The sequence below is a fragment of the Dendrobates tinctorius genome, unplaced genomic scaffold (assembly GCF_039654945.1).
Source record: "Dendrobates tinctorius isolate UK_male_01 unplaced genomic scaffold, ASM3965494v1 ptg000165l, whole genome shotgun sequence".
NCBI lineage: Eukaryota > Metazoa > Chordata > Amphibia > Anura > Dendrobatidae > Dendrobates > Dendrobates tinctorius.
The window spans coordinates 13,093,677-13,117,065 of NW_027361832.1; the positions used below are offsets into that span (position 1 = coordinate 13,093,677).

At 40.2% G+C, this 23,389-nt stretch overlaps 1 protein-coding gene across 8 annotated transcripts in view; it reads left to right on the plus strand.

Annotated features, from left to right (window-relative positions):
- RUNX1T1 (RUNX1 partner transcriptional co-repressor 1) overlaps nucleotides 1-11,587 on the plus strand; it is a 194,394-nt gene extending 182,807 nt beyond the window's left edge. For all 8 annotated transcript variants that reach the window (XM_073550498.1, XM_073550504.1, XM_073550497.1 and 5 more), the window contains exon 11: nucleotides 7,216-11,587. In XM_073550498.1, coding sequence (XP_073406599.1) covers nucleotides 7,216-7,491 — 276 coding nt within the window. In that variant the 3' untranslated portion in view covers nucleotides 7,492-11,587. The remainder of the gene's footprint in view (nucleotides 1-7,215) is intronic.
- The last annotated feature ends 11,802 nt before the right edge of the window (nucleotides 11,588-23,389 follow it).

The following is a 23,389-nucleotide window of genomic DNA, read 5'->3' on the forward strand; positions in this document are numbered from 1 at the left end:
CATTATACTGTATGGAGGACTATGTGAGGCCCATCATACTGTATGGATGACTATGTGGGGCCATTATACTGTATGGAGGACTATATGGGCCCATTATACTGCATGGAGTAATATGTGGGGCTAGTATACTGTATGTAGCACTATGTGGGACCTTTATACTTTATGAAGGACTATGTGGTGCCCATTATACTTTATGGAAGGCAATTCAGGGTCCATTGTACTGTATGGAGAAATATGTGAGGCCAGTATACTGTATGAAAAAATATGTGGGGTCATTATACTGTATGGAGAACTATGTGGGGCTCATCATACTGTATGGAGGACTGTGCGGGGACATTATACTGTATGGAGGATTATGTGGGCTCATTATACTGTATGGATTAATATGTGGGGCCATTATACTGTATGAAGCACTTTGTGGGACCTTTATACTTTATGAAGGACTATGTGGTGCCCATTATACTATATAGAAGGCAATTCAAAGTCCATCATACCGTATGGAGGACTATGTGGGGCAATTATACTTTATGGGGTATATTTCTCTGTTTGGGTGCACTTTTGTTGGCATCATACTTTATTATATGAAAGTATTCAAGGTTTTTTATCCTTTGCTGTTACATATTTAAATTAGCCAATTGGGCCATATGCTTTTTACTGCTTTTACATAACATATTATTATATAATATATTATTCCAGGATTTCATTCAAAGATTTATTAATTAAAATGTACTTTGTTTGTGAGACAAGTTTTCTTTCCATATGAAAAAGTTCAACTTTATATGTGATAATAAGAAAATCTTCCTCAATTGATGGCAATTTGTTTTATAAATATCAAGGTTGGCCCACAACTTTTTAAAAGTTTTTAATTTTGGTCCTCTGTGTATTTGAGTTTGACATCCCTGCTTTAAGTGACTAATAATAATAACAGCTCTATTTCCATACATAGTCTGCTGCACTCTACATTTTAGAGGGACTTGTACAGACAATAAAAGATATTACAGAACAACAATAATCCTATAAATCAAAACAGATAGCAAGAGGAATGAGGGCCCTGCTCGCAAGCTTACAATCTATGGCGGAAATGGGGGGACACGAAAGGTGGATGGTAACAATTGCTTGTATTGTGCGGTCCAGCCATCAATATAATAAATAGGGTGTTCATGTAATGCTGCGCGAAGCGGTCACCAACCAGTATGCGTACGGACCCAAAGGGCTATTAAGTGCATGAAGGGTTTGTGAACAGATGATACGAGAGTCCTGGTTTTGAAGAACTATTTTTTATAGACAAAACAGGGAAAGTTAGATAAGTATGTGATATGTGAATACTAGCTAGACTATAGATAAGTATGAGATAGATAGATAGATAGATAGATAGATAGATAAATAGAAAAAAGAGAAACAGCACACTACTTAACTTCGGGTGCACAGCCCCAGGCAAATAGTCCAGTATCCGCCACAATATACAATATTCATTCCAAAAAAAGGCAGCACTCCATAGTTAGTCTTTCAAGTGATAGTGAGTTTTATTAGACCCACATAACCAGGCAACGTTTCGGCTCAAATGAGAAAGGCTCATTAGAGCCGAAACGTTGCCTGGTTATGTGGGTCTAATAAAACTCACTATCACTTGAAAGACTAACTATGCAGTGCTGCCTGTTTTTGGAATGAATATTAGATAGATAGATAGATAGATAGATAGATAGATAGATAGATAATTGGTAGATATGAGAATTGTACATAAAACTATAGGTTGAAATCCTCCAATTACAAAACTATGTAAAAAAAGAAAAACCTGGCACTGAGCTCCAAATTCAACGTGTAACTGTGTCTTAATAGGCAAAGCTAGCATTTAATTTGTTGCAGACGTCTTTGAGGATGAAAGACCCTTGTGGGATCAGTAGATGCCCAGAGTTTCATTTTAATGCATAGCAGATGAGTTCCCAAAGACAAAAGGAATTGATTTGCAACATCTGAAAGTTTCTAAGGAAGGGAGTTAAAGGGAAGCAAACTCCTCCATGCAAGAATCAAATGAGAGCGGCCCATAATTGGCTTGGCATCTTCATGTTAACAAGTCAGATATTGATGAACATATTTGTACACATTCAATCGAGTCTTTGTTCTGTAATCGTAATATGTTGTCCCTCTATGGTTACTTGTTTTAAAGGGAAAGTGTAAGAACAGCCAAATGTTTGTGTGCCTGTTCACAACATTTATTAGGTATTTGTAGCATTGTATGATGTGGAACTACATTATGGTCTGATTCTAAAGTCTATCTGTATAGATAGCATATGGTTTATATGCCCTTAAGAGGTATTATTGACACAGGTATAGCATCCAGGTGAAGAATAATTGATGAGGTTGGAGGTTGCCACTCATGTGCCAAGGCTTACCAGACTGGTCTTTAAATAGGTCTGGTACCCACATGTATCCTACTTATCATATCAGAATATCATTCGACGATTTTGATCAGAGAATTTCTCATGTAATGCATGGAGAAGCCACAGTCCTCCATAGGGAGTAATGCTTTATTTCCCCTGTAGGGGTGCTGCAGAGAAATTGCTTTCCTTGCTTTCAAGTTTGTCAAGATCTGGTCACCTTGTATTATTTTATCCTATTACATATTTTACTTCCATTATTTCATTAGCTTGATTAAAATTGCTTTTCTATTTATTGGATTTGGCTATTATTAGGTACTGCTTCCTGTTTTATTATCCTGGATATTAGACATCAGCCTTTAGTTGCAACCCTCATTAGATAGGTCACAGTTATTTTCAAAATGTAGTCCTTAGATTTATCTACTTTCAGATGAGGAAAGTGAAGCTCCTGTCTCGTTTTTGGTAGGCAGACGAGCTTCCTCCATGTAATAACCCATTATTATTGTTAATAGTGAAGCATTTTAGAACAATTGGCAATCACAATAATAGAGAGTGACAGAGCAGGAGGGCAAAGGTGAAAAGCGGGAGATGGGGTGAGTCATGACTGATGAATGTGGCCATAACTCTTAACAGCTCTAATAAATTTGAGAGACACTTTATATTGCATGAACTTTTTGAGATTTGGATTGACCAGACACATAGTAAATACATATTGTGCCTTCTGCACTGCAGTCACCATCTCGGTACAGCATGGACCAATTAAGTGTCTGTTTCTCGTGACTATCTATAACTCTCCAAAGTACCCATCTAAGTCCAAAGGTAGCTAACATATTCCTATCACCTAAAAAGTTTCATTTTCCAGTATCTGGGATGCAAGTGATTTACAGTAGGACAGCAAGGATATGAAATTCCATGCAGCATCTCACATGGTGATTTTTGCGGTATAGCATGCTGATGGCTCCATGACAATCCTATTGCTTTCTCCATTCACACAATATTGAGTGGCCAGTGTTTTGGGGTCTATAGTAGGAGGACTCTTAGAGTGCTTTCACATTGTTCTTTGTCCTACTTACATTGGCTTAGATCCGGCCTCTTTACAAAACGGGAGGCATATCCGACAATGGGGCCTTTGATTATAAGGGGGCTGATGGAGTCAACATGTGCTGTAGTCGTGTATCATTTTCAGGCTTATATGCCTACTGGACGTGGACACTAAGACATAGTAGAATGCGTCTTAGTTTCCACCTTTATTAGGCGTTCACACTCGAAAACTATGCGCGACAGACCACACGTTGACTCCGTCTGCACCATTATAGTCTTTGGCCCCATCAGAGCATCCACGCGAATCCTGTTTTGTGTGGCGATGTAATGCAAAGGACTGTGGTAAGTACAAGAGCCCGGCACTTTATTCATTGTGTGTGGAGGAAAGGACATTCCTGCAGCTAAATAAGAAAGGGTCCTTTACAGTTAGAGCACACAGACTGAAATGCCGAACACAAGAGGTAGTAATGGCAAATATTATATCAGAATTGAAAAGAATTGGATATTTTTCTCACATTAAATGTCATTATTGGTTACAAACAATTAAGCGATAGCTAATGTAGGAAGGCTGAACTTGATGGACCTTTGTCATTTTTCAACTTATGTAACTTTGTAGAGGGTAAGCTTGATGTGTTCATTTTCGTGTAAATGCTAAACTACACTTTTCATCTTTTAGGTTAGTTTTGTTTGGCCTTTAGTGTTTTGCATGTGATAATAGCGTGCATAATATAACCACAAGCCCAAACTCATCAATCACTGTAAAACACTATGGTGATATTTTCTCAGTTCTGTAAAAGTGCGGAAGGTTTCCCTCTCAAGTTCGTACTACAGCTTGTAGAAACCAGGCTTAGATACCCATGATCTACTGTATGTTTGGTTCCATGGAATGGCAGGAGGTCTGGGTCAGGTCGTTGTATTTCAGCCATCTTAAGCCAAACTTAAATCACAATTTAAAGTCAATAGTTCAGTTCTATAGATCCATGGATGGTCTGTTGTATATGGAACTATTAAAGCTATTTGATACCAGGCTTAGGTGACTGTAGAATCCTATGGTGGGTTGTATGTGGTTCAGTAGACTCACAAGAGGGTCCGGTTTGGTGGCCAGATCACAGTTGCTTGAAAATTACCTTAAAAAGAAATGAAGAATTATAAATTATGAATTCGTCTTCTAATCCAGTGTGAGATTTATACCCAGGGATGAAATGTTATTCCATCTCCTTAATTAGTAATTAAAGAAATACTTATTTTTCAGACATGGAATGACCCTACAATACTGAACAAGTCAAATGAATAATTTCCATGTTTTACTGCCATGTCTGATGACTAGCAGCAGTTATGTGTTTCCAGCATATTGATAAAAGCTCTTTGTTGCATGCTTTAACAAACTATATGGGAAAAAATTGCATGGTATGGCAAAAGTAAATATATCCTGAATCCATTTTCTGCGTGTAGTAATAGATTTTGACATCTCCAAAACTCAGCTAAGTTTAGACAATGTAAACCTGAAACCAGAAGGAGTGAATTAATAGCAGGTGATGCCAGACATCCAGTCTACAACCTCAACATTTAACTACCAAACAAAAAAAAAACATCTGTTTCTGTGTTTGGAAACTTTTTTTTTGTAGGATATTTTGAAGTGTTTTCAAAAGATGGGAACAATTTTAGAAATAGAAAAAAAAAAGTTCCAGCACATGCATTTGTAATTATCTGCTTGATTCTGTATACTCTATGCTTTTCTATGGAAGCACATCTGATTTTAATCTGATGGAGCCAGTAAGTATTGGACAGATACCATATTTCCACATGGCAAACGTTCCAGTACCTTCTAAAGTCTCATTTAGACCATTCTATAATCTTACATGCAGATATAGATTTTAATCAGTTTTTTTATTCATTATTTCTAGACCTTTATAACATGGTGGTTTGTTTTTTTATTTTACTATTTTGGTTTTTCAGAGTTTGCTTATTATACAGACGCATGGATATGGTCAATAGACATATTATGGCTATTTTTTTTTTCAACTGAAAATATGGCTTCTATAGAGGTACATTATGCATTTACTGAACCTATGTATGCCTCCAATTCCATATAAAGGACTATGTCATGCCCCATTTAATGCCATAATTCCGGCTGTATACTCCTCTTAAAGTTTCGCTTCTGGGGCAGAATACGACAGCATATGGAGACATGACTCTAAATTATGACTGCAGCCTTCATGGTTCTCATGGGATGCTCATGTTGTGACAGAATATTGCCTAAGCATTTTCTACCCTATAAATCAGTGGCATATGGCACTAAAGAGATATTCCATACTCGGAGACTCCATTGCCTTTCACAGCATCAAGTGCTCATGTGCTTCCTACTTAGCTCTCAAGTCTTACTCTTAACCTTCTCTCTGCAGTTCCTAACCTCATGCTATTCACCATTATCAACCCTCCAAATGCACTTGGCAAACTTATCTGATCCACCAAAAATAATATCTGGCCTACGCCATAAGCTGTTCTGTCATTGTCTCATCGGGGAAAGCAAAGAGTTTCTTACTCGCTTCCCAATGTCTACTATATACAGTTTGTTTCTTAAGGCTCTCATATACATTAGACTAATGTCGGTCGAACCTTCCCATATCGATAGGCTAATACTTATGAGAGCACTGGCCAACTGATCATTGAAGGAGATGTCGATTGGATATGTCCAATTATGGACTGTCGATCACATTGGTCTCCCGGAAACAAGCCACTGTCCAACATGTCAGCGGCTTTCTCATAGAGAACACAGGAGCGCTTGGCGGAATGAGCGTGGGAAATTCAGCTGACATGGCTGTCGGGTGAACGATTGGCCAAAGCATCGTTTGGTCAACAGCCATCTAATGGGCATGGCTGATTTTATAGATTGAAACCCTGTATGGCCAAGATTCTCTTTCCACGTGTAACTTCTTCATATGGCCATTAAATCTTGCGTCCTCCACATTCTATACTGTCCTGGGTATATCTTGTTGTATTGCACTCTAAAGTACCATATGATAATGTCATATAAATAATTAATATTCGTGCTTTTGTGATTCGTAACTTTCGTTGAAGTTTATCGCCATGAATGGCTAACTTAACCAGATTAAATATTTACTGTGGCTGGAAACTTGGGTTGAGGCCCAATAGCAAGAATTTATCCCATGTTCGAAGCGGCTATGATACAACAAAGGAGATGTAGATAACCTCCTGATAATATAATTATTGGTGTCTCCATCTGGGTTTGCAAAAGTTCCTTTGATGGAAGTTAAATAGACTGGAATTAGAGTCGCTTTCAATATAGTAGTATACATTGTTTATTGCACTGTCCAATTCTCGTCTACTTTTTTATTGAAAGACTTTTTTTGTATCAAAGCATAGCAAACTTTTAAGTAAACTTTGTCAGATGAAGGGAAGCTTGTAACGTTATCAAATGCATTTCGTAGGCTTGAAAAAAAGTAACTTGAAAGAGTGCAAAAAAAAAAAAATAAATTAAATTTATTTTTGAAAGTCAGAACATGTCTTTGCTGGTAGCGTCTTCTGTCATCTGCTGCAGAAAAACCAGAGCAGATTGTTTACATAGCATTTTGCAATTTCACTATAATAAGGCAAATTCAGTGGATTTGCACAAATGTCTCACCATGTGTTCAGAACACATTTCGTACTTTTTCCACCTGTGCTTGTAATTTACAGTTCGTTTAATGTTACTCTTTGAAGCAATGAACAACAGTTAAACCATTAAATGTTCTTATGGAATTTTCTTGATTTTTTTTTCCTCTCTTTCGATATTTTGTAGAGTTGCTGGAACTGTGGGCGAAAGGCAAGCGAAACCTGCAGCGGATGTAATACTGCCCGATATTGTGGATCCTTTTGTCAGCACAAAGACTGGGAAAAACATCACCATATCTGTGGACAGACTGTTCAAGCTCAACAGCAAGGAGAGACTCCAGCAGTCAGCTCCTCTGTTACGCCCAGCAGCGGTGCAGGAAGCCCGATTGACACTCCACCAGCAGCTACTCCGCGATCGACCACTCCAGGCACACCGTCCACCCTAGAGACAGCTGCCCGTTAAAAAAAAAACAAAGAGAAAAATTTGTTTAAAAACTTTACAGACTCAATGAAAACCAAGTCCTCATTCTCAGATGTTGAAAGATTTAAATGAAGTACCATATTTCATTGCTACAATAACAGTGGACTACTTTTATCTTAACGGTAGTTGTGTAATAGTGAAGGCCAGTAACGGGTCACAATGACTTCTTATGGAAAATCAAAGATATCTTTTTCTTTAGAAAAACTGAAAGAGAGTACAGAATATAACACAATGCTAGATTTGACCTCCTCCCTGGTATTTTACAGTAGCTGGGATTTAAAACTAGATGACCTCATTAACAAATGCTTTACCAAACAGCAAACCAAGAGATTGCTAACTGCTGTTGAGAGCAAAAAAAAAACTGCTCACGCGAAAAATAAAATTATTGTTCTTTATAGCAACAAAAGGGGAAAAATTAAAAAAAAAAAAGTCAAGATGAACTCCTCAAGGGCATAAGCGTTGGATACAGCAGTAGACATTTTAACAAGAAGATGAATAGCGTCCATGGGTTACGAATTGAACTTTGAAGACCCGCTACAAAAACTCACAGATGTGCAGCAGATTGGAAGAAACCACAGATGTTCATCTTTTTTTTTTTTTTTTTCTGAAATAAATTCAGTACTATCCAGGTCAACATGATGAAAGATGAGTTGCATTGGGATATCTAAAAAAAAAATAAAAAATAAAAATGCCATCATGGAAAAGGCTTCTTTCCTTTGATATGGAATGGTCTTATCCAATAGTAGCAAGTTGGCAATCATGAAAACAAGCAGTTGCCCCCAAAACAAACTTTTCGACGCTCAAGGTTCCACAGAGACAATCGGGTCTATTCTAATATATTTTTTTTAAATTAAAAGTGACAAAATGATTAAAAAAAAAAAATTATGTATACACGGTGGCTTCAGCTCCGGCCCACTTTTAAAGCGAAAATAATTTTTCATCCCATACTGTTTCAACTTAAAAGCTAGTAGTTCTCTCGGTGTTTCAGACACTCCTGTCCTGTGAGGTTCCCCAATGGTGTTTTTTCTTGTAAATGTGATGGACAAATGTGAAGATGCATCGTAGTTCTAATCATGCCCACATTTAACCTCTTTATTCTTAGCTGGTGAGAAACCCGTCTCTTTCTATGCTGCTTTTATATCTGTAAATGTAAGTGATAAATCTCTAGTAGTACAAACAGCCCTTTTTTTTTGTCTTTAAGAAAGGAAAGAAAAAAATAACGCTATTTACCGGAGCTGCTAATTCACTCTGTTATAAGATTTTTTTCTGAAATCTAGCATGCTTCACGGAATGCTAACCTATCGGTGTTTTTGTAGGAGGGATGTACATAAATGTATTTTTGCACTGTCACAATGACTCCCTAGGCATGCATTTCTTTTTTTTTTTTTTAATTTTGGAAAACTCCTTTTTTTGAATATTCTAAATCCACCTCACCGTTCGATCTATCAGTAGCATAGAGCCATAGTGGATTTTTTTTTATTTTAGATTTTCTTTTCATTTTTATTTTTTTTTTTTTTAGAAGATTCGCAAATAGGGAATTTGTAATAAAAGAAGAAAAAAACAAAAACAAAATAACATAAATGTTAAAGGGCAGTGCATGTGTAATTGCTATAAGGCTATGTATTTCTCATTTTAAATATGATAATTAGATTTCCAAATGCTGAGGTGTAGAATGACGGCTTAAACTGCTGAATGTCAGGTCATACGGTATTAAAACATAAAGGGAAGTCAGCCAAAGACTGATCTTAAGGACCAAAATTAAAATTTCTTAAAGCACCAATACTATATTCCAAAAGATCAGCAGGTTAAACATGTCCAGTAAGGTACAGTGTGAATTCATTGATCTTTTTTGTTTTTTTTCTGATGTCCAGTGTCCAGACCAGATGTGTGGGTTCAATAAATAAAAGAACAATAAAAATAGTGAAGGAAAATCCAATGTATCAACTCATCTGTACTACATCTCCCATGATAACAAATGAGAGGGAAACATGGCTGCCTACTGGTCATGGGATATGTAGCTTTCTTTTTGTGGTGTACGCTTATCGCTTGTGTAGGGCCTGGTTGTGTGCTTTAGGCTACAGTCACACGAGCAATGATTATCTCTTCCGAGTGAATCTGATTGAGTATGGTAGTGAGACTCGACTCAACCTCTGATTAGAGGCTGAGCCGAGTGTCAGTTTACTATTATCTGATTCTCTCGAGTGAGAGAATCGTATCACTGGTGCGAAGAGGGAGAACTTAATTTCTCCATCTTCTCCATTGTCTATGTCCCCATAAATCGGACTGCTCTCGGATGATATCAAAATGCAGATCGACACTGCCCCATAGTATAACATTGGTCCGAGTGCTCTCCGATCAAACATCAGATAGCACTCACCCAGTGTATACCTCGTGTAAGCGAGCCTTCATGTTGAGTATTGCAAGTCACAGTTTATGGGGTGGAGTACACACTCAAGCTAGAGATTACAGGTATGTTACCTGTATAATGTGATGTATTACCAAAACGCAGTATTTTTACTCTATCATGTTTTTGTTTATGTTGTTTGTCATATTTTTGGTTTGTTCTGTTGCGGAAAAAATGTTTTTTTACTGCATTTTGAATCCGGTCTAAAGATGCCTCCATTGAGCGCAATCATGGCCAATCTTTCCAATTCTATTAGCAGCCAAAGGCTCCTAATACTGTACAAGGAATGAAGCACATGACCAGGACCCCTCCAACAAGTGATTTCTTGCCATGGTGCTCCCGGACCCATCTCCCTGGATCCCTTGATTTGTGTAGTATTATTGTCTGTGTGTGACACTGGACAGTCTTTTCTATTGGAGCTCTTGTTTGTTCAGTGTAGGAAGGAATGGAAAAAATCTCAAAAATTCTGGTAATTTACATAAATCATATCATCTGTCTACCAACGTAGCTGTCCATTGTTGTGACAGCTGTTTTTTCTGTGTGAAATATGGTTTAGTAACAATATGTCTCATTACTTTATTTCAGGGCACCCTGAGTGACATCCGATACTACTTCCCTCCTCCTAACTTTTGAGCTCTCCTTCTTTTCTCTTCTTTCTTTCCTTCTATTTTGCTACAGTCTCCTCAGTGGCAAAAAAAGTTTCACTCTACCTCTGACAGCATGTATATTGCACCAGTCGCTATCAAAAACTGGTCTAGTCAAACCAAATGGGCATACAAAATAAACAGATACCAAAAGCGAAGCTCATACAGCTGCAAACCATATCACTTCTTGGTAACAAAGCAGACCTCATTATCTTAATAAAAAAGATAAAAAAAATACTTTCCTTTTTTGCTTGTCACTTATATGCAGGCTATGTGAGAGTATAATTTGTAGGTATAACACATTAAAATAAAAAAAAAATCTTCTCTTCATTGGATATAACTGAATGGTGGTCGCTGATAGGCTTAGGGCATCCCCTCTCTCTATCTTCCCCTCTACTTCTTCCTTCTGGTCTTTCTCTTCTACCCTGTCGCGTGGCTCGTGACGTGTGATAGGGACGCCTATTGTCTTGTTTTTTTTTACTTTGGTTTCTTTTTTCTGTTTTTAAGCTTTAATTTGTGTAGGTGCATGTCTTGGGGATTTAAAAATTCAAGGCTGGTTTACTAATGCAAAGCATGCCTAAGTCTGGAATACTTAAAGTTGGGGTGGGGTGGGCTAAGGTGACTCCATGTTGTCCGAATTCTTCAGAGGACAGTAAAGTAAATTGGAGACTGTTGAAATGCAGAAATGAAGTACTTTTTCTAAATCATTATTAATTTTTTATTTTTTTTATTTTTTGGGTTCTGCAACGTTATTGTGAAAAAAAAAAAAAGTTGTTGTGCAATACTTTATTCAGACATGTACCACAAGTTAATGGTAGACTAACACTGGGTGAACAGGGGGGTGGGTAGACATCATGCTTTCGTCAGCATAATCTTGAGCTTTCAAGTCTACTATGTCTGAACTGTGGGTTCTCGTTTATTCTTTTCCTTTAGTTGGACTGTAATGTATGGTCTGTCAACCTGTGAATCTTTAAAGTATGATTCAGGTATTGTTGTATTCTTTACTGTGTAATAAAAACATGAAAAAGAAGTATTATATTTTCTTTTTGGGGACGGGGTGGTTCATACCCTAGATCAGTGATTCTGTGACTGCTAGGCAAGCCTGATGGTGAGACACTAATTATTTTTTGATGAGGGATGGGATCCCTCCCTAAAGGTCACCTGTCATGTAAAATAGAGCTATATTAGCCTGCAGGTATTGGGTTAATCTGCAGGTTACTAGCGTTCTGACAACAATCAGTACCAGCACTGAAAGCTCCACTGCTGAAAGGAAGAGAATTGTAATTCCCCTGGCATCCTCACTCTTTCAGTCATAATAGTGGTGCCGGCAGGATTTCAGTCACTGCTCTGTACATAGTGAGCGATAGGTGTAACCGCGCCCCACACATTGACTGACAGCCGGCCCTTATGATGAGTCTGCTGTCAGTCAGTGCCAAGGGTATGGTTACAGCCACCGCTCTCTACACCACTGTGACTGCAAGAGTAAGGCTGGCGGGGAGAATAAAGTTAATTTACTACCGACATTGGGGCTTTCAGGTTAATAAAATGTTAATAGCATTATTTTACATGATAGGTTCCCTTTAAAAAGAATCTCTCACCAGGCTTTGATTATCCCATCTGAGAGTAGCATGTTGTAGGTTCAGAAACTCTGATTTCAACGATGTGTCACTTACTAGGCTGCTCGCTGCAGATTTGAGAAAATACCTGCTGCAGATCTAGCAATTCTCAGAATGCTGAGCTCTGCATAACTCCGCACACACCACTGATTGGCTTTCTGTGAACACTGTGATAGGCAGAAAGTGTCCAATTAGTGTCGGGGCGGGGTTATACAGAGTGCATAAATTTAGAGGATCACATGGCAGCAGTTTTACTAGTCCTCTATTGATAATCTGTTGCTAAAACAGTGATTATATCAAAACTACAGCAAGCAACCCTGTAAGTGACACAACGTTGGAATCAGGGTCTTTATCTTGACATTATACTACTCTCATAAGGTGGCAAAAGCCTAATGACAGATTCCCTTTAAAGGAGTTGTCCGACCACTCCCTCTTCCATCTGACTAAATCAGGAGGTGAGAGGCGCTGCTCATGTATCTTTTCTTATAACAGACTATTTCAGTAAAATTTGTCTTCAGTGAATACAGATTCTCACATTATCAACATAGGAGATAACAGCTGGTGCTCATAATGTGCTATGGAGCGGAGAGGAGGGAGGCGCTAGAGGCAGACACAGGCATTCTGCTGCAAGTTCTCCTGAAATCAGAGCAGCTCTCATCTCCTATTTCAGCAGTGTGAAAATCTATATTCACTTAATATAGATTTTGCCACAAAATACAAAGTTTATTGGTGCCGTGTAGGTGGCCATATTGGTTTTCAACACCAAGTATCACAAAAATGGAGACGACAAGGACTTATAGCCAGCCATTTACGATATTTTCAATATAAGGGGAAACGGATGTTAATTCTAAAAATTCACCTTTAGATGACAATGCTATTAAATATTCCAGCATAATGTTAAGGACTTTTGCCTCCTACAGTTTACAAATTTGAAGCCATCTCTCGAGTTGTCCAGTTTATTATGTTCTTCTGCAGAGTGGATGCTGTTCATGAAGAAAATGTCCAGTATTATTGCACTTTCTCATTTTCACGTTCTTCTTTCCAGCTACATGATATTAAGGAATTAATAATTCAGTGACACTTAAGAATTGCATGGTTCATCGGTTATTCTTCTTAGTTGGATCTTGTATGCTATAACATATTAAAGAAGCACTCCTCTCATCCAAGTTTTGATCCTCTTAATATATTACAATCATCATATTATATAGCTCTGTGTACTTACAATTGCTCATTTTCCCTTTCTACCCAGTAATTTTTTCTCTTTTCCATTAGGTCTATGAAATTATGAGATTAAAAACAAACTAGCTGAATCCTTCTAAGCTCTATGCAGAAACAGGAAGTCTCTTTTCCCTGCATTAGCCATCAATAGAACTACAATTCTACATCACTGCAAAGTCCCTGGCAGGGGGAGAAGGGGAGCAACTGGGCCAGGAGTTGAAGAGGGGATGGAGTAGGGCTGCCAGGGACTTTGCAGTTTGCAGTGATCTAGAATTGTGTTTCTAATAATGATTCATGCAGGAAAGAGAGACTTCCCTTTTCTACATAGAGCTTGTAAGGACTCAGCTAGTCTGTTTTTAATCATTTAATTTATAAAACTTAATGGCAAAGAGAAAAATTAATTGGGTAGAAGGACAAAATCAGCAAGTGTAAGTGCACAGTGCTATATAATATAATGATTCAATATATTAAGAGGATAAGAACTTTGATGGGAGGAGGAGGAGTGCTTCTTTAAGCTTCTGGATACAAAATAAATTTTTTAACAAAGGTTTATTGTATTGTCCTTGATCATTGTTTAATTCTTATATATAGGTGCTTCTCACTTAACCCCTTCATGACCCAGCCTATTTTGACCTTAATGACCTGGCCATTTTTTGCAATTCTGACCAGTGTCCCTTTATGAGGTAATAACTCTGGAACGCTTCAACGCATCTTAGCGATTCTGAGATTGTTTTTCGTGACATATTGGGCTTCATGTTAGTGGTAAACTTAGGTCGATAATTTTTGCGTTTATTTGTGAAAAAAACAGAAATTTGGCGAAAATTTTGAAAATTTCGCAATTTTCAAATTTTGAATTTTTATTCTGTTAAACCAGAGAGGGATGTGACACAAAATAGTTACTAAATAACATTTCCCACATGTCTACTTTACATCAGCACAATTTTGGAAACAATTTTTTTTTTGTTAGGAAGTTATAAGGGTTAAAAGTTGACCAGCGATTTCTCATTTTTACAACAATATTTACAAAACCATTTTTTTTAGGGACCACCTCACATTTGAAGTCACTTTGAGGGGTCTATATGGCAGAAAATACCCAAAAGTGACACCATTTTAAAAACTGCACCCCTCAAGCTACTCAAAACTACATTCTAGGAGATTATTAACCCTTCAGGTGCTTCACAGGAACTAAAGCAACGTGGAAGGAAAAAATGGACATTTTATTTTGTGCACAACAAATTTTCTTTTATCATTAATTTTTTTCATTTTCACATGGGCTACAGGATAAAATGGATCCTAAAATTTGTTGGGCAATTTCTCCTGAGTACACTGATACCTCATATGTGGTCATAAACCACTGTTTGGGCGCACGGCAGGGCTCGGAAGGGAAGGAGCACATTTGACTTTTTGAATGGAAAATATGCTGGAATATTTAGCGCTTGCCATGTCGCGTTTGGAGAGTCGCTGTGCGCCTAAGCACTGGAGCTTCCCCACAAGTGACCCCATTTTGGAAACTAGACCCCCCAAGGAACTTATCTACATGCATAGTGATCACTTTGAACCCCCCAGGTGCTTCACAAATTGATCGGTAAAAAAAAAAAGTACTTTTTTTTCACAAAAATTTTCTTTTGGTCTCAGTTTTTTCATTTTCACATGGGCAACAGGATAAAATGGATCCTAAAATGTGTTGGGCAATTTCTCCTGAGTGCACAGATACCTCATATGTGGTCATAAACCACTGTTTGGGCGCACGGCAGGGTCCGTAAGTGAAGGAGCGCTATTTGACTTTTTGAATGGAAAATTCGCTCCAATCGTTATCGGACACCATGTCGCGTTTGGAGAGCCCCTGTGTACCTAAACATTGGAGTACCCCCACAAGTGACACCATTTTGGAAACTAGACCCCTTAAGGAACTTATCTAGATGTGTAGGGAGCACTTTGAACCCCCAAGTGCTTCACAAAAGTTTATAACGTAGAGCAGTGAAAATAAAAAATCATTTTTTTCCCTCAAAAAAGATTTTTTAGCACGCTATTTTTTATTTTCACAAGGGTAACAGGAGAAATTGGACCACAAAAGTTGTTGTCCAGTTTGTCCTGAGTACGCTGGTACCCCATATGTGGGGGGGAACCACTGTTTGGGCGCACGGCAGGGCTCAGAAGGGAAGGAGTGCCATTTGACTTTTTGAAATGAAAATTAGCTCCAATCGTTAGCGGACACCATGTCGTGTTTGGAGAGCCCCTGTGTGCCTAAACTTTGGAGCTCCCCCACAAATGACCCCAGTATGGAAACTAGACCCCCTAAGGAACTTATCTAGATGCATAGTGAGCACTTTGAACCCCCAGGTGCTTCACAGAAGTTTATAACGCAGAGCCGTGAAAATAAAAAATATATTTTTTTTCTTAAAAAAAATATTTTTAGTCCGCAATTTTTTATTTTCACAGGGGTACCAGGATAAATTGGACCCCAAAAGTTGTTGTACAGTTAGTCCTGAGTACACTGGTACCCCATATGTGGGGGGAGACAACTGTTTGGGCACACGTCGGGGCTCAGCAGGGAGGTAGTGACATTTTGAAATGCTGACTTTGATGGCATGGTCTGAGGGTGTCATGTTACATTTGCAGAGCCCCTGTGTGCCTAAACAGTAGAAACCCCCGGCATGTGACCTCATTTTGGAAACTAGACCCCCCAAGGAACTTATCTAGATGTGTGGTGAGCACCTTGAACCCCCAAGTGCTTCACAGAAGTTTATAACGCAGAGCCGTGAAAATAAAAAATCATTTTTTTTCCTAAAAAAAAAATGATCTTTAGCCCGCAATTTTTTTTCACAACAGTAACAGGATGAATTGGACCCCAAAAGTTGTTGTACAGTTTGTCCTGAGTACGCTGGTACCCCATATGTGGGGGGGAACCACTGTTTGGGCACACGTCAGGGCTCGGAAGGGAAGTAGTGACATTTTGAAATGCTGACTTTGATGGCATGGTCTGCGGGCATCATGTTACATTTGCAGAGCCCTTGATGTACCTAAACTGTGGAAACCCCCCACAAGTGACCCCATTTTGGAAACTAGACCACATAAGGAAGTTGCCTAAATGTGTGGTGAGCACACTGAACCCCCAAGTGCTTCACAGAAGATTATAACGCAGAGCCATGAAAATAAAAAATAATTTTTTTTTCCTCAAAAAATGATTTTTTAGCTCTCAATTTTTTATTTTCACAAGGGTAACAGGAGAAATTGGACCCCAAAAGTTGTTGTCCAGTTTGTCCTGAGTATGCTGGTACCCCATATGTGGGGGGGAACCATTGTTTGGGCACACGTCAGGGCTCGGAATGGAAGTAGTGACGTTTTGAAATGCAGACTTTGATGGAATAGTCTGCGGTCGTAATTACGTTTGCAGAGCCCCTGATGTGCCTAAACAGTGGAAACCCCCCACAAGTGACCCCATTTTGAAAACTAGACCTTCCAAGGAGCGTATGTAAGATGTGTTGTGAGCACTTTGAACCCCCAAGTGCTTCACAGAAGTTTATAATGCAGAGACGTGAAAATGAAAAAATCATTTTTTTCCACAAAAATCATTTTTTAGCCCCCAATTTTTTATTTTCCCAAGGGTAACACGGGAAATTAGTCCCCAAAAGTTGTTGTGCAATTTTTCCTGAGTACGCTGATACCCCACATGTTGGGGTAAACCACTGTTTGGGCACATGTCAGGGCTTGGAAGGGAGGGTGCACCGTTTGACTTTTTGAACGCAAAATTGGCTGGAATCAATGGTTGCACCATGTCGCGTTTGGAGACCCCCTGATGTGCCTAAACAGTGGAAACCCCTCAATTCTAACTCCAACCCTAACCCCAACACACCCATAACCACAGCCCTAACCCTAACACATCCCTAACCACAAGCCTAACCCTAATTCCAACCCTAATTCTAATCCTAATTCCAACCTTAACTCTAATTCCAACCCTAACCCTCTTTCCAACCCTAACCCTCTTTCCAACCCTAACCCTCTTTCCAACCCTAACCCTCTTTCCAATCCTAACCCTAACCCTCTTTCCAACCCTAACCCTAACCATCTTTCCAACCCTAACCCTCTTTCCAACCCTAACCCTAACCCTCTTTCCAACCCTAACCCTCTTTCCAACCCTAACCCTCTTTCCAACCCTAACCCTCTTTTCAACCCTAACCCTCTTTTCAACCCTAACCCTAATGGAAAAACAAAAATAAAAATATTTTCTTTACTTTATTAGTTGTGCCTACCTATGGGGGTGATAGACGGGGGGTTTATATACTTTTTCTTTCATTTTGATCACTGTGAGAGTGATCAAAATGAAAGAATGGAATCTGCAGCCGGCAGATCCGGGCGGGCGCACTGCACATGCGCCCGCCATTTTTAAGATGGCGGGCGCCCATGAACCGGACCCGCCGGACACCGGGAGCGACAGGGGGACTTAGAAGGTGCCGGGGGAGGTGAGATGGAGTGAGGGGGTTATCGGAAGCTGGCGGGGAGCAGAGGGAATGGGAGGGGGGCAGATGATGACAGCGGCGGCAGATCGCCGCTGTCATTCAGTTGCGGGGGGGCGATCGCCGGTGGGGGGTGGAATCGGTGTCTCCAGCCATGGCCGATGCTACAGCAGCATCGGCCATGGCTGGATTGTAATATTTCATCAATTTTCATTGATGAAATATTACTATCGCTCTGATTGGCTGTTTCACTTTTAACAGCCAATCAGAGCGATCGTAGCCACGTGGGGGCGAAGCCACGCCCCCCTGTGGCGAAGAACAAAGCCCCCTGTATCTGCGGGTCGGGTGACCTTTCAGCCCCTAGGGGGGCTTTAAAGTCATGATGCTACATAGGCGTCATGGGTCGTTCTGGCACGACTTTTCATGATGCCTACGTGGCGTCAAAGGTCGTGAAGGGGTTAATTAGAATATCATCAAAAAGTTAATTTATTTCAGTTCTTCAATGCAAAAAGTTAAACTCACCTATTATATAGAGTCATTATCAACAGAGTGATCTATTTCAAGTGATTATTTCTGTTAATGTTGATGATTATGGCTTACAGCCAATGAAAACCCAAAAGTCATTATCTCAGTAAATTAGAATAATTAACAAAAAACACCTGCAAAAGCTGCTGAAGCATTTATAAAGGTCCCTTAGTCTGTTTCATTAGCTCCACAATCATGGGGAAGACCGCTGACAGATGTCCAGAAGGCAATGAAAAAAGATGATGATTGACCTCATGGAGATCAACATCCAACACTGCGGAGACACCATCACGTGTTTCTCAACGCAGTGATTCTAGAGCACTGCCCCCATCCCTTATGGGAAATATGTAAAACATGCAAAAACAGAAGCCGCGGAGACACCATCACATGTTTCTCAACGCAAGCAATGACTAGCCAGGTCTTTCACCGGGAAGGAACAACCACGGGAAGGGCAGTCTCCAATGAAGGAAACCACCTATACCAAAATATGGTATCCATCCACAGACAGCTGTTTCGGGGTATTTGCCCCTCATCAGTGTGGAGTAGGAAACTGGCTAGTAGGAGCAATGCCTAGTAGAAGACTATGAAAAAAGATGATGATTGACCTCATGGAGATCAACATCCAACAGAAGGCAGTCACTGACACACTCCACAAGGAGGGTAGGCCACAAAAGGTCATTGCTAAAGAAGCTGGCTGTTCACAGAGTGCTGTACCCAAGCATATTAATGGGAAGTTGAATGAAAGGAAAAAGTGGCAGAAAAAGGTGCACAAGCAACTGGGATAACCGCAGCGTTGAAAGGATTGTTAAGAAAAAAGACATTCAAAACTTTGGTGGAAATTCACAAGGAGTGGACTGCTGCTGGAGTCATTGCTTCAAGAGCCACCACATTCAGATGTATCCAGGACATGGGCTACAAGTGTGACATTCCTTGTGTCAAGCCACTCATGACCAATAGACAATGCCAGAAGCGTCTTTCCTGGGCCAAGGAGAATAAGAACTGGACTGTTGCTCAATGGTCCAAGGTGTTGTTTTCAGATGAAAATAAATTTTGCATTTCATTTGGAAATCAAGGTCCCAGAGTCTGGAGGAAGAGTGGAGAGGCCACAATCTAAGCTGCTGGAGGTCTAGTGTGACGTTTCCACGATCAGTGATGGTTTGGGGAGCCATGTCATCTACTGGTGTAGGTCCACTGTGTTTTATCAAGACCAAAGTCAGCGCAGCTGTCAACCAGGAAATATTAGAGCACTTCATGCTTCCCTCTGCCGACAAGCTTTTTTGGAGATGGAAGTTTCATTCTCCAGCAGGACTTGGCACCTGTCCACACTGTCAAAAGTACCAATACCTGGTTTACAAACAACAGTATCACTGTGCTTGATTGGCCAGCAAACTCGCCTGACCTTAGCACCATAGAGAATCTATGGGGTATTGTCAAGAGGAAGATGAGAGACACCAGACCCAACAATGCAGATGAGCTAAAGGCTTCTATCAAAGCAGCCTGGGCTTCCATAACCCCTCAGCAGTGCCACAGGCTGATCGCCTCCATGCCACGCCGCATTGATGCAGTAATTGATGCAAAAGGAGCCCCGACCAAGTGATGAGTGCATTTACTGGACATGCATTTCAGTAGGCCAACATTTCAGATTTTAAAATCATTTTTCAAGCTGGCGTTATAAATTATCCTAATTTACTGAGATAATGACTTTTGGGTTTTCATTGGCTGTAAGCCATAATCATCAACATTAATAGAAATAAACACTGGAAATAGATCACTCTGTTTGTAATGACTCTATATAATATATGAGTTTCACTTTTTGTATTGAAGAGCTGAAATAAATTAGCTTTTTGTCGATATTCTAATTTTGTAAGAAGCACTTATATTTGTATAACAAATAGTGGTTGTCTATTCAGGGAACCATTCTTCACACATCCTATTACTGATTTCTTATCTTGCACTATTAGGCTATGTGCACACAGTGCAGATTTATCTGCGGTTTTTTTCTGACCCAAAACCGCAGCTGTTGGCATAAACCGCAGGTCTCTCCCTTCTGCGGTTTTCCTGCGGTTTTTGCTGCGGTTTTTACCTGCAGTTTTGTATGCGTTTTTTGAGGGAATGAATACCCATAAAGTTTATACAAACAACACTGGAGAAAAAAAAAATGATGTCACTTCCTTCCAATATTTTAGGGCCAGAAAGGCTAAGCAGACAAGTGCGAGCTGATATTTCCAACCTGGGAAGGGGTTAATATCCATGTCCCCTTTCCCAGGCTACGAATATGAGCCCGCAGCTGTCTGCGTAGCCTCTCTGGCTCTAAAAAAAAGGGAGACCCCCCAAAAAAATGACGTGGGGGTCCCCCATATTTTAGGGCCAGAAAGGCTATGCAGACAGCTGCGGGCTCATATTCATAGCCTAGGAAGGGGTCATGGACATTGTCCCCCCCCGGCTACAAATATGAGCCCGCAGCCACCCCAGAAATGGCGCATCTATAAGATGCGCCAATTCCGGCACTTAGCCCCTCTCTTCCCACTCCCGCTCTGCGGCGGCGGGATGTGGGGTAATAAAGGGGTTAATGCCACCTTTGATTGACAGGTGACATTAACCCCGGTTAATAATGGAGAGGCGTCAATAAGACGCCGATCCATTATTAAGCCCATAGAAACCATTTTTAAAAGAAAAACACAGACACAAACAAAAACATTTTTATTGAAATAAAAAAACATTGTTTTTGACTAATTTTTTTATTGTACCCTCAATCCTATGCGACGCCCTCGATCACCTAAAAAAAACAAAAAAAAACAAACCAATTCTATACCTACCGTTCCGTCGCAGTCCATTCAACGAGTGTCCCATGACGATCTGACATGGAGAACAGTCACATCAGGTGATGTGACCATTCTCCATGCCTGCAGAAACACACTGACAGGAGCTCTGCTCCTGCAGTGTGTTACTGCGCATGTGCCAAGAGTTTACCTGAGTTCAGTGACTCAGGTAACCTCCTTTACGGCACTGCTGCGTGGGAATGGTCAAACGCAGCAGAAGAGCCGTGAAGCGAGGTCCCGGAGCGGCCGAACACCGGAAAACTCGGCGATACACTGCAGGAGCACCGCTCCTGCTAGTGTATCGCCCGAGGACTGCTGAGATCGCCGCGGGACACTCTATTTTTGGATTTCTGCGGACAGGGAGTATTTTGTGTTTTTTTTATTTTATTTTTTTTCCCTAGGTGATCAAGGGCTTCGGGGAACAAAATGTGCTGTATGTGGTGAGTATGTATTCTATGTTGTATGTTGTATGTCATGTCTGTCATGTATACATGTATTCTATGTTGTATGTCATGTTTGTGTTTTTTGTTACATGTTTTAACACTTTGTGCTCGGTCGCCCCAGGGACTACTCTCCCATCCTATAGGCAGATGGGAGCAGCAGTCCCATGCAGCGATCGAGCACAATAGGGGGCCTACCGCCGCATGGACACTCTCCGGACACACACAGACAGACACACACAGACAGACACACACAGACAGACACACACAGACAGACGCACACACAAACATACAAACATACATACCAGATCTATCAGATGCCCCACATCAATGTCCATGCGACGGTAGGCCATGGCGACGTCTTCTTCCCTCCTCCCACACACTTCCTCTTCCGCCCCCTCACTTCCTTATCCTGCGGTTTTTACACCCCAAACCGCAGCAAAAAACGCAGATCTTTTTACATCTGCGGTTTTTGCTGCGGAATACAGTGACTCAATGCAAGTCTATGGGTACAAAACCGCTGCAGAACCGCAGAAATAATTGACATGCTGCGGAAAAAAAAGGTGCTTTTCCGCACGTTTTTTTTCCGCAGCATGTGCACAGCGGCTTTGCAAACCCATAGAGTAACATGGCAATGTACACTGTCTGCGGAACTGCTGCGGTTCCGCAGGACTAACACCGCTGCGGAACCGCAGCAAAAACCGCAGCGTGTGCACATACCTTTACACATAGTGTAGCACTGTTTGCTGATTGGTTGCTGTACATAGTAAAAGCTCAGCAAGAACTAAACTAAATGACTAATGAAAAGTGGTACACCAAATGGGCATCATTATGGTTTCATACTAAAGGGGGTTTCTACCCCTTTCATTTATTTAAGTATGGCCCGAGCATACTTTCAAAATAATATACAGAACTTAATAGCAGAAACTCTGCCTCTCTTCCATCTTTTTGGCTGGGCATCTCCCCAGCTTCATATCCTTCTTTATTGTACTTTTGGGCACATAACTGTTGTCAGGAGTGAAGGAGACTGACTGTGTAGTCTTCCACGGGATCCTGGAGAAACAGGATTGATTAGTGGGAAAATGCTGTGTTTCTGTAGATATCTACTCCAACTCATCTCCTATTGTGTTCCAGTTGTGAATATGTTAATGCCATACAACTATGATATCTATATATATGATCCAGAAAAAACAGAATGGGTAGCACTCACCAATCTTGAAATTCCACACTTTATTGTTAACGATTAAAAAATCTTCACTGGGAGAATAGTGAAAGGAGTGTGCAGGTGACACACTCCTTTCCCAATCCTCCCAGTGAAGATGTTTTAATCGTTACCAATAAAGTGTGGAATTTCAAGATTGGTGAGTGCTACCCATTCTGTTTTTTCTGGATCTGCGATATTGTTGTTTCTGGGTAAACACCCGAGGTCTCGGGGTATATGCCTGCAGTATTATTTAACACCGCATTGATTTGTGTAGATTGAGCGGTATCAGCGGTGCTGTCCTCTTTTTTTCTATTGGATCCATATATACTGTATATATATACATTTTTATTTTTAAAATGTAAACATATATTGTATGTGTTTTTGAATACTGTACTGTAGCCTCAGTTCATCAAGACCAGCGTGAAATGCTGGTCTTGATGATGGGGTCGGTTGGTGTCAGGCTCCCTTGGCTCATTAAAAGGAGTGCACCTGTAAATGGTGTTTTCTCATGGACAAAGTACTGTTTAATTAATGCATTGTGGAATAATAATAAGTT